General features: G+C 40.1%; 1 protein-coding gene across 1 annotated transcript in view; it reads left to right on the plus strand.

Moving 5' to 3' along the window:
• Positions 1-12,699, plus strand: part of ANO4 (anoctamin 4) — a 310,379-nt gene that overhangs the window by 85,385 nt on the left and 212,295 nt on the right. Inside the window, exon 2 of the mRNA XM_040637073.1 lies at positions 9,377-9,568. Within this exon, the coding sequence (XP_040493007.1) occupies positions 9,377-9,568 (192 nt within the window). The remainder of the gene's footprint in view (positions 1-9,376; positions 9,569-12,699) is intronic.

A 12,699-nucleotide genomic window follows, 5' to 3' on the forward strand; every position in this document is an offset into this window, starting at 1 on the left:
CAGGAGTGACATTTAGATGAAAGCAAATCGCTTTTACATGGGTGTACTTCTGCGCAATGCAGCCAGAGCTAGTGCACCTTGGAAGTGAGCCAGAGAGAAAGAGCACCAGCGAATTTTATTTTATTGAGAAAAATACTCACATTTTAGATAGGATTTTAGGGAAAATGTGAGGTACTTAAGAGAAATCTGAGCTTGTTTTCTCTTATCAAAATATTAAACATTTTTTGTGTTTCTGTGGACTCATTGACTTTCTTAGGAGAAGATTCAGGCCAAGTAGGAAATATGGGCTTGAAATTTGGGAGACAGAGCAAGAGTGACTTTGGGAATGACCTCATGAAGACAATAGCTGGAGATGTGGAATCTGGCAGATTGCTTGGGGAGAGGATAGAGAGAAAGAGAAGAACAAAATCAAAACCTTGGGAAACACCTCTGCCTGTGGTAGAGTGATAATAGTCCCAAGTATACATTCGTGTTCTAATCTGCAGAGCTTGTGGAGATGACCTTATTTGGAAAGAATTTATAGATGTGATTAGGGTCCTTAGTGATTAAGGACCTTAAGATGAAGAGATAATCCTGTATTGCAGGTGGCTCCTAAGTGCCGTCATGCATGTCCTTAAAAGAGAAAGGCAGAGGGAGATAGGAGGTGATGAAACTATGGAGACAGACATTGGAGTGATATGGTCACAAGGCAAGAAATACCAAGGAGTGCTAGAACCCATGAGAGGCTGAGAGAAGCAAGGAGAAAATGTCACCTCCAGAGCTTCTGGAGGAATCACAGTCCTCCTAACACCTTGACTTCAGACTTCAAGCCTCCAGAACAGGGAAATAATAAATTTCTGTTGTTTCAAGCCACCAAAGCTATGGTAATCAGTTATGGTAGCCCAAGAAAACTAATACCCCCACCTTTGGGAAGAAAGAAGAGAGTTTCCAGTTAGGAGAGGGAGTGGTGAGAAGCGTGAATATCATGGAAACCAAAGGAAAAGTTTAAAAACAGATGAACAGAGGCAATGGCATTAAATTCTAGGGCCTAAGGAGTGAGAGTGAAAAGTGCAGGGAAGTCATTGGTATGTTAGAAGGTAATGATGACCCCTGCCTTGCATTGAGCACCTGCTGTGTGCCGAGAACCGCCCTAAGCACTTTGTAGGTATTAACTCATTCTCTTGACTCTGTAGGGTAGAAACTGTTATTGTCCCCATTTTACAGGTGATTAAACTGAGGCGCAAAAGATTAAATAACTTGTACTAGGTAAAATGGGTAGAAAATGGTATGGCCAAGAATTGAACCCAGAAACCCTGACTCCAGCACTCACATTTTAACACCTACTATGCTTGCTCTCTTCATCCCTAAAGGTATGTGTTTCTCAACACTCTGCCTGCAGGTCTTTTATCAAGTAAGGTAGATGATAGGTCTCGAGAGAAAAAGATACTTTTTTTGAAAGATATTTTGAGGTAGAAAGGTGGTAAGATTAGAAACTTGACATTGCCTGGGCTCCATCTTCTCAGCTGCACTGGGGAGGAAGCTGTCTGCTGAAGCTGAGGAAAGCAGCCAAGTTTCAGGCCTTAAGGAGTCTAGGAAAGATGAATATATAGTGAAACAGGAAGCATGAAATTAAAAATTTGTTGCACAGGTCAACATACTCAGTGTCACTTCCTTGGCTGGCTCTTGACTCTGCTCTGCCTTTTCCCGAAGAGTCTTTGCACCACGTTGAATGCAACATGCAGAGGGAGAAGGAACTGAAGGCAGATTGTCATCCCACATCTTTGTATGGAGTGTACTTTGTTCAGAGCTGAGAAAGGAATCTGAGAAGTACACGATAAGATCCTTGTCCCTAGAGACTCTTGAACTACTTGGAGAAATGGGACAGCCATGTACTGACAGATGAATGAGAATATGAGAGTAGTGGTTCTTACTGCAGTATTTTGATAGCTGGTCAAAAACCAGGAAGACATTTCAAAATGGATGGAAAAGAAGGAGAAGAGATGGTTTCATAAGAATTTGGGTCAAAGGGGTGTCAGCATACCATACCTTCTAACCCTGCCTTGTTAAATTATTTAGAACTGCTATAGACTTAAAACAGCCTATATAGGGGCACCTGGGTGGCTCAGTCAGTTAGGCATCCAACTCTTGATTTCAGCTCAGGTCATGATCTCAGGGTTGTGAGATCAAGCCCCACATCAGGCTCTACACTAGGCGTGGAGCCTGCTTAGGAGTCTATCTCTCCAGGCACCTGGGTGGCTCAGTCAGTAAACGGCTGCCTTCAGCTCCAGTCATGATCCCAGGGTCCTGGGATCAGGTCCTGCTTTGGGCTCCATCCTCAGCAGGGAGTCTGCTTCTCCCTCTCCCTCTGCCCCTCCCCCCCAGCTCCTGCTTTCTCTCTCTCTCTCTCAAATAAATAAAATCTTAAAAGTCTATCCCTCTCCCTTCCTTAGAGCCCCTCCCCCTCCCTCTCTGAAAAACAAAAACACAAAAAAAACCAGCCTATGTATTGGCATATAATTAATTAAATTCATCAGGCTGCATGCTATAGTGGAAAAGATGAGGGTTAAAATTTCAGTTACTCACTTGTGTGACATTGGACAGATAACTTTACCTCTTGAGCCTCAGGTTTCCTATCTGTAAAATGTAGATACGAGTTCTCTGTCTTGTAGGATTGGGGTGAAGCATTAATGGTGTAATGATCAATATTTAGCACAGTGCCTGGCATTTAATAGATGATCAGCATCAACATTTTTTCCCAAAGTAATTAAGAACAAATTGGACAATGCAGTTTATTGACTGATAGTTCATTTCTGAGGATGCAACTGCTGAGTCTTCAATAAATGTTAACTTTTCATTTCTGGAGTATATTTGATGTCTTATGTGCTATTTATTTACATCTCTCTCTCCCCCATGGACTTAGCCATTGTGTGAAGAGAGCTCTGATGAGCCAGGTCCTTTATCTGTACCTCTTAGAAATCTTAATTTCTGGAGGACTATATGAATTTGCTGAGGCAGTAAGGATTCCTCCCCAGTTCCCTTGTAACATACCCATCTTCCCCATATCCATCCTCTCCTGGCAATACTCATGAGGTTTTTTTTTTTTTTTTTTGACATTTTCCCCCATGATCTACATTATTATATTTTTAAATATGGAATTCAAAAATTTCAAGTACCTATGCCGCTTATTTCCACAGTGTAATTTTTATCGTCATTTATAACATTTTGTACTTCCTTGAAAGGAGTTTTATAAGAGCTAGAAGTGCCCCACTGAGTCATAGTCCTGGTTCCTTTAGCCTTATAATTCTCTGCAAAAGGGGCAAGGAGAAATGTTTTTTTTCAGGAGTGGTTTGTTCCATGGTTGCAGACTCAGACTGCATGTACTGTCCAATGTTGACTTAAAACATCTCCTAGCCCTTTAATCTGTCACCTGGAAATTTGTCTACATTCTTCTGGAGTCTTGGTGGGTCTACAGATAATTCGTTTTGCATCTCTCTGGAAATATGGAACATATAACCATGGTAGGGAGCATTACAGAGTGGAAGAATACCAGGTTGATGCTCTTGTGTTAGTTCCACCCACAGAGAAACACCTAGGAGTAAAAGGCTGACACTTGCCCAGGCACCTGAGCATCAGAGCGGGGCATGCATTGTGAGGGGAAGGCTGCCAGGTAGAATCCCAAGGGGTCACACAGCCTTACCTGGGTGAATTTCCCAAGAACAAGTCTCAGGCTCATAGCACTGTGGGCTTAGAAACCAGGTCTGTGGGCGGATTCATTCTAAGCAATCATGAGAAGATATAAGTGTAGAAAGAAATTCAGGATGCCGATTTGTTAGCCCACACTGAGAACCTTGGTTGCTGGGTAGATGAGAACATTAGTATGATTACTCTCTCCCTGCAATGGAAACCAAATCCTAATCTGAAGATTGGTGAATGCTGTTAGAGCAAGGGCAGTTAAGTGAATAAAAGAGAGTAAAATTGTGTCTCAGGACTGTCTGGCTTTTGGAACACTTGAACTTTTAGGCTGTCGTCTGGATGGGCACAAACTCACTATGTTTGTTTGTTACAAGTTTTGTTGCTGTTGTTGTTGTTGTTGTTAGGCTTGGCTGACCAAACCTCATTTGTTAGAATTTACAGTTTGGCCCAGGTCACATCATTTTACCCCTTTGGGGAAATTTGAGATAACTCTTTATACCTCTGACATGACCCATGATTGCTGATTTATACTTTATTTCTGAGCAGGCTTTTGCTTCCCTCATTTCTAGGTTTTTAATAGACTTCTTGCTGACCTTCCAGTACTGATAATAAGTAGACTGATTGTTTCTCCCTGCCAGGCTCAGTTTCCTCATCTATATAAGGCACCAAATTAATTAGCCAACCACTAAGGTAACTTCCAACTCTAAATTTCTACCTTCAAATTTCAAGATATTCTTCTCAAAAAATTCTGCAATTTGGTAAAGCTCAACTTTGCTCCATCAGATGGCATAATTCCTGACCATGTTCCCCAGGCTTGTTGGCATTAAATAAGGCTAACACGTTTCCTTGGCTTTTTTTTTTTTTTTTTTTTTTTAAGATTTGGATTTAGGGGTGCCTGGGTAGCTCAGTCATTAAGCATCTGCCTTTGGCTCAGGGCATGATCCCAGGGTTTTGGGATCAAGCCCCACATTGGGCTCCCTGCTCCTCTGGGAGCCTGCTTCTTCCTCTCCCACTCTCCCTGCTTGTGTTCCCTCTCTCACTGGCTGTCTCTCTCTCTCTCTGTCAAATAAATAAATAAAATCTTAAAAAAAAATAAAGATCTGGATTTAGTCTTCCATGAGTTTGAATTCTAGCTCTGTCCTCCTAGTGCTTCTTTAGACAAAACTCATCTTTCATATTTCACTGAGGCTTCTAAAATTACTTTCCAATTCTCTTTTCCATCAGTAATTTATTAGTTGGAAATCTGTAGTAAAAACTTTATCTTATAAACTATTTGGTTATCTTGAAATATGGCTAGTAAAGGAAAGGCAGGGATAAATGTTTGCTTCTTTCCCTTTATCAATTTTCTGAGTAATGAATTGGTGTTCTAGCAACCTCTAATGATGACCAGTGAGTATTCTTTTAAAAAATCTTTTGATTATTAATAATTTTATTATTTTAAAATATCTAGAATTTTTATATCGTTCATATGTACCAGTAGATTTAGTCCATATTGATAGAATCAGTGTAAGTCAATACAATCAATATTGTTTTTGATGAGATTGACATGATGTCTAGAGTTTGCTTTAAATTACTCTAGCACCTAAAAATCAAATCAACAACAAAGGGAGTGGAATATGATGAAACAAGATTAGCAAAATCTTTTTCTCTCCCCAGCTTTATGGACAAATCTTGATATTTGTTGAAGCTAAGTGATGGGTACATGGAATTTATTAAACTAATCTTTTTGCATTTGGTATGTTTGGAATTTTTCCTGGATAAAATAGCTCTAAAAAGGTACATAATTCTGAGATTATCAGAGGCATAAATCTGAGTTCAGTCTTCAACTCTGGTCTATTCATGAATCTCATGGGAAACATTGCTTGATTTTTTTTTTTTTTTTTGAGTTAAAAGTTGCTTGGGGACTCCTAGGGAAGATGGTAGATTAGAAGGACCCTAAATTCACCTCAGCTCACAGATACAACTAGATAATACTTGCTTCAAAACAAACAGCCCAGAAAAGGACCCAAAGACTGGCCAAACAAACTCCACACTGAATGTAGAGAAGAGGCCACATTGAACAGGGTAGGAGAGGCCAGGACTTGGTGGGAACCTAAACCCTGTGGATCTAACTGCTGGAGGGAGGTTAGCTACAGGTACAGAGAGGAGTGAGAAACAGACTAGCACACTGGGGAGCCTATAAGGGGAAGAGAAATCCCCATAGCATTTGGCTCTGAGAATCGGACTGAATTTCAGGAGTACTTACAATCAGCAGGACTTAAAGCTTGGAGCTTTAAAAATCAGCTGGCTCAGCTCTCAGAGCCCAGAAGGCAGTAGGAAGCTGAGCCCCTACCCTTAAAGAGACAGCACAGCAGACAGCCTGTGAGGATGCAGCTTGGAAGCAGCAGTTTGAAAGGCACCTGGAGCTTACAGGAAGGAAAGTTAGTTACTAATCTCAGAGTTCACTGAGAGACTTTTCCAGGAACAAAGGAGCTGGCAGATGCCATTTCCCTCCTCTACCCCTCATCATAAACACGGCCACCTGTGGGAACCAGCGGGGCACTAGCAATCCCTACCTAACTTGCTTATACTGCGCCCTGCCCCTCCAGCCAGTCCTGCCTCAGTCCTGGTGCTGCAGATCCTCTCCCTGAGAAGACCCACAGAGACCTTGCCAACACTCTGTCTCCCAACCCCCTGTGGAAGATGTGGGCACTTTGTTAAGAATGCATCTCTCACCTGCGGGTGCTTTGCGGAGTGGTCAGGCTAGCCCAGGTCTCTGCTAAGGCTGTGTATCCCCTGTAGAGGAGGACCAGCACTACCTAGTTAAAAGTGCACAGCTGGCCCACTTCTTTCAAGAGCAAGAGATGTAGCTGAGTTCCCAAACACACAGAAACAGACAGAGGGCTAGACAAAATGAGGAGACAGAGGAATATATTACAAATGAAGGAACAGGACAAAACCACAGCAAGAGACCTAAGTGAAACAGATATAAGTAACATGCCTGAGAGAGAATTTAATGATCATAAAGATACTCACTGGACTTGAGAAAAGAATGGAGAACAGCAGTGAGACCCTTAACAAAGAGATAGAAAACATTAAAAAGAACCAGTCAGAGATGTAGAACAGTAAGTGAAATTAAAAATAAACTTGATGTAATAAATAGGCTGGAAGAAACAGAGGAATGAATTAATGAACTAGAAGACAGAGTAATGGAAAGTAATAAAGCTGAAAAACTGAGAGAAAATTATGCAAAATGAGAATAGACTTAGGGAACTCAGTGACTCCATCAAACATAATAACATTGCATTATAGGGATCCCAGAAGGCAAAGAGAGAGGAAAGGGGACATAAACTTTATTTGAAGAAATAATAGCTGTGAAAACTTCCCTAATCTGGGAAGGGAAACCTATCCAGATCCAGAAGGTACAGAAATCCCCCAACAAAATCAACCAAAGGTGGTGCACATCAAGACACATAGTAATCAAAATGGTAAAAAGTAGTGAGAAAAAATTTTAAAAGCAACAAAGGGAAAGAAGTCAGTTACATATAAGGGAGTCCCCATAAGGCTGGCTATCCATAGATTTTTCAGCAGAAACTTTGCAAGCCAGAAGTCGGTGGCACGATGTATTCAAAGTGCTGAGAGAGAAAAATCTATAGCCAAGAATATTCTATCCAGCAAGGCTATCATTCAGAATAGGAGAAAGAGTTTCACAGACGCAAACTAAAGGAGTTCATGACCACTAAACCAGCCCTACAAGAAATGAGAAAGTGAACTCTTTGAGTGGAAAGGAAAGACCATAAATGAGAGTATGAAAAGTAGGAAACACGAAAGCAGTAAAAATAAGTATTTCTGTAAAAAATCAGTCAAGGGATCCATAAAATAAAAAGATGTAAAATACGACACTATGTAACTAAAACATGGAAAGGAGTAAAGAATGGGTTTGAACTTAAGTGACCATCAACTTTATATAGACTGCCATATGCAGAAGATGTTAATCTACAAACCTAATGGTAACCACAAATCAAAACCCACAAATAGATATGTAAAGAATAAAGAAAAAGGAACCCAAGCATATCACTAAAAACTAGCAAGCCATGAAAGGAAGAGAAGGATCTGAGAAAAACTACAAAAACAATCACAAAACAAGCAACAAAATGGTAATTAACACATATCCATCAATAATTACCTTGAATGTAAATGGACCAAATGCTCTAATCAAAAGTCACAGGGTGACAGTGGATAAAAAATAAGACCCATCTATATGCTTCCTACAAGAGACTCATTTCAGACCTAAAGACACCTGCAGATGGAAATTGAGGGGATGGAGAAACATTTATCATGCAGATGGGTGTCAAAAGAAAGCTGGAGTAGTAATACCTAAACCAGACAAAATAGACTTTAAAACAAAGTCTGTAAAAACTTAAAAGAAGGGCACTATATAAATAAAAGCAAATATAAACTATTGGGACTACATCAAAATAAAATGTTTCTGCATAGTAAAGGAAACAATCAACAAAACTAAAAGGCAACATGCTGAATGGGAGAAGATATTTGAAAATGACATATCTGATGAAGGGTTACTATCCAAAATATATTTAAAAACTCAACACCTAAAAACCCACAAATAATTCAATTAAAAATGGGCAGAAGACATGAACAGACATTTCTCCAAAGAAACAGACACATGGAAAAATCCTCAACATCACTCATCATCAGGGAAATGCAAATCAAAACTATAATGAGATATTATCTCACACTTGTCAGAATGGCTTAAATCGACACAAGAAACAAGTGTTGGTGGGGATGTAGAGATATGGGAACCCTTTTGCCCTGTTGGTGGGAATGCAAACTGGTGCAGCCACTGTGGAAAACAGTATGAGGGTTTCTCAAAAAGTTAAAAATGTAACTACCCTATGATCCAGTAATCACACTTCTGGATATTTACCCAAAAAATACAAAAACATTAATTCAAAGGGATTCATGCATCCCTGTGTTTATTGCAGCATTATTTATAATAGCCAAATTATGGAAGCAGCCCAAGTGTCCATCAGCTGATGAATGGATAAAGAAGATATGATATGTATATACAATGGAATATTATTCAGCCATAAAAATATGAAATCTTGCCATTTGCAACAACATGGATGGAGCTAGAGAGTATAATGCTAAATGAAATAAGTCAGAGAAAGTAAAATACCCTGTGATTGCACTCATGTGGAATTTAAGAAACAAAACAAATGAGCAAAAGAAAAAGACAAACTAAGAAACAGACTATTATTATGTTCAGTTAGCCACTGTATAGTACATAACTAGTTTTTGATGTAGTGTTCAGTGATTCATTAGTTAAGTATAACACCCAGTGCTCATCACAACACGTGCCCTCCTTAATACCCATCGCCCTGTTACCCCCTCCACCCACCCTCCCCTGCTTTGAAACCTCATATTGTTTCCCAGGGTCCATAGAATTTTATTATTTGACTTTATTGGATCTCCATTCATGAAACTCTCGTCATGAGAACTGAGAATGTCCACTTTTGAATGAAATAATGTTCAGTGAATAATGCAATGTGAAAATCAATTAGTATCAGAATTCCAGTGTCATTAGCATCCCTTAAGAATTTGAACCATAATTACTTATGCTGTCTGTATTTCATGCCAGAAAATAATTTGGCATTTTAACCATTCAGAACTGACTTCTTTAATAATGTGCTATTTCTCATTCCAGGTTTAAGTTTATCTATTCATGGGGCTGAAAAGCGTTTGCAAATCCATCAACGGCGAAGTGTGGCAAGCCGTCCAGGGTCACGTCGCCTGCCCGTGGTCAGGCATTCCTCACTTCCACCAGGCAGAAGGTCAATAAAAATGGAGGCAAGTTCTTCTGGAATCACTAATGGGAAAACCAAAGTCTTCCACCCAGGTAATGCATGGAAAATATTCCACAAAAACCCATTTTAGCAGCAACCTAATGTTGCCTGCATTATTTTTTTATTCGAGTTAAACTTACCTTTTTATTTTTTATGTTTATTTTTTTTAACTCTCCTTTTTAAAGAGTCTTGTTTTCTCCTCTCTTTTACCTTTGGTCAGTGGTAAATGTCACCAAGACCAAAAAGAAGAGAAAGAGCTCAATGTGTCAGAAAAGGTTAAGACTACATTCTACCTACAATGGTGGAATCTAAATGAAAATCTGAGTGAGTAAACTCTTACTCAGTTCAAAAAAGCTTATTGTATAATACAATAAAATAGAGATTTGGCCATTTTCTTGATAATTTGTTCTAAGATAGTCCAGGGAAAAATTCAGGCTAAAAATGCCCACTTTGAGGCCTGCGTTATCTGACTTGCCTTGGCTATATTGTCTGGAGATTAGGAGAGAAGACTGGAGTTGTATTAAGTTTCAAGGCTCTGGAGAACATCTGTGATTTCTTAAAATGAGTCTATATTAAAATAGGTAATTTCAACTAAAAGGTTTTATTTGCTTGTTTGGATGAGAAGCTCATCTAAGCATTCATTCATTCATTCATTTGTTCATTCAGTGAATTTATTGAGTGCCTTCTGTATGCCATGCATTGTTTTGGGTTGAGAAAAAGTGAATAAGGCAACATTTCTGCCCGTCTGATTCACAGAAACATTGAATTGTGAGGCAGTTCAGAAGTCCTTTAATGTAACTGTGACCTGATCTTGATTCCTCTGTGTTATGTCCTAGCAGGTGGCCACCTAGCCCCAACAAAAGCCAAGCCTCCATATCTAGATATGTCACACCATCTCTCTCTCTCAACTGATAACCTTGTTTCCTAACTTCACTGAGGTACCCCAGGGCCATTGGGTGTGAATTACTTCAGATTCCTTACCCTCCATCTCCAAATTTATCTCTGCTTACTTTCATCCTACTTCTCTTTCCTCCGGTTTTCAGAAAGTGAAGTTCCTCCCACTGTCCTTGACCAAGCCTTCACCTGTGGCCTTGGCCACCCTTCTTCTCTTGAGCCTCACTCAGGAGAATGTGTACCCTCATTGTTGTCTTTTCCCCTCCCTTGCTTTTGACTTAAGAAGGCTTAAGCTTCTCCCATTCTAATCATTTTCATTTGACACTGACCTTTTCTCTCTTCTGCCATGGTTCCTCCTCTAAAAGAATAATCTACTCTTGTTTTCTCTTCTCTCTCACTTCCCAGCCACTCTTGAACCTAATACAATCTGGTTTCTAGATTCTCCACTCTGTCACAGCTGTCTTGAGGCCCTTCGTGACCAACTTTTATCACAGAATGCTGTGTGGCAATCTCTTCTGATGCACGAGATCAGGGTGGACCACCACTTCTTCCCCAAAACACTGTTCCCTGGTTTCCATGATGGCCTTCTTTCTTGGTTCTCCTCTTGCTTCTCTCACAGGGAACTTGGATGGTTTCCCTACCACCAGTATCTCTCTCTTCCCCTTGCTTCCTGTCTCAATACATCCTTTATATCAAATCCAGAATCATTCATCTCTGCCCCTAATCATGTCATTCACCTTGTTGATCCTACCGATTTTGAGGTAAAGTTCAAACCTCTGAGCGTGTTAAAAACAAATGCCTTCCCTGATCTAGCTCTACTGCCTCTCATCCTTCATTTTTGCCCCCTTCTGCCTTAAGCTTTATATTCTAGGATATCACTCCTAGTTCAACCAGAAAAGCAGAACCAGTAGAAGATGGATATTTAGAGATTTATTGCAAGAAATTGGCTTCCATAATTGGGAAGGCTGTGTAGGCAAATCTGAAATCCATAAAGCAGACCATCATCAATGGCATGCTGGAACTTTTGGGCACAGGTGAAGCTGCTGTCTATAGGAGGAATTTCTTCAGAGAAGCCTCAGCTCTGTCAACTGAATCAGTCCTGCCCGGATTATTTAGAATAATCTTTCTTATTGAAAGCAACTGATTATGGACTTTAATTATATCTACAAAACACCTTACAGCAACACCTAGATTAGTGTTCATTGAGTAACTGGGGATTGTAGTCTAGCCAAATAGTCATATCAACCACACCATCACATCTAATCAGACTGACTTGCTTTCAGTTCTCCATCACATGATGCTATTTCATGTCTCCCAACCTTTGTTCATGCTGTTCTCTCTAGGATGCCTTGGTTTTGTTCCATTATCTTTTAACATTTTGAAGTTACCTATCTCTCCACCATAAGGTCTTCAAGGGCAGGGATTCTGGATATTTATCTTTGTCCTTTCAATAAATATTTGCAGGGTAGGATTGAACTGAATCTTCATTAGCTGTTTTTCAGACTATTACAATAGCTTCATTGTACATTTTCCCAGCTTTATTGGGATATTGTTGACAAATTACAATAGCTTTTTAATTGTTCTACCTGACTTTCTTTCAACAAATATTTATTGGAGACCTATTAGGTTACCAGGCACTCTTCAAGTATTTGGAATACATTGGTGAATGAGGAATGAGTCTGGCAGTTTGAGGAACAGCACAGAGACCCCTGAGCCTGGAGTGAGGGGGAAACACCAGCCTAGATAGGTCAGATAAAGCAGGGCCTTGCAGGCCATTATAAGGACTTAGAACTCTTTGCAAAATGGAGTTCTTGTGGGTTTTTGAGCAGAAGATTCCCATGATCTGACTTATTTTTTTTTCAAAATTTATTTATGAGAGGGAGAGAGCACGAGAGTGTGTGAGCAGGTGGGGGGAGGGGCAGAGGAAGAGGAAGAGAGAATCCTCAAGCAGATTCCCCACTGAGTACAGAGCCTGATGCAGGTCTTCATCCCAGGACCCTGAGATCATGACCTGAGTCAAAATCAAGAGCAGGATGCTTAACTGACTGAGCCACCCAGGCACCCTGATGTGACTTATATTTTAAGAGAACCACATTGGCAACTATGTGAGAATACATGATAGATGGAGAGGGTGAAAGGAGAAAGGTCAGATAGGAGACCATCATAACAGTCTGGTGAAAGCAATGATGGTAGCTTTAACTAGGGGTGGCAGAAATGGTAGTGAGAATTTAGATTCTGGGAATATTTTAAAGTTGGGCCATCAGGATTTCCAAGTGGATTGGATGTGGCG

The sequence above is a fragment of the Ursus maritimus genome, unplaced genomic scaffold (genome assembly GCF_017311325.1).
Source record: "Ursus maritimus isolate PB19 unplaced genomic scaffold, ASM1731132v1 scaffold_21, whole genome shotgun sequence".
NCBI lineage: Eukaryota > Metazoa > Chordata > Mammalia > Carnivora > Ursidae > Ursus > Ursus maritimus.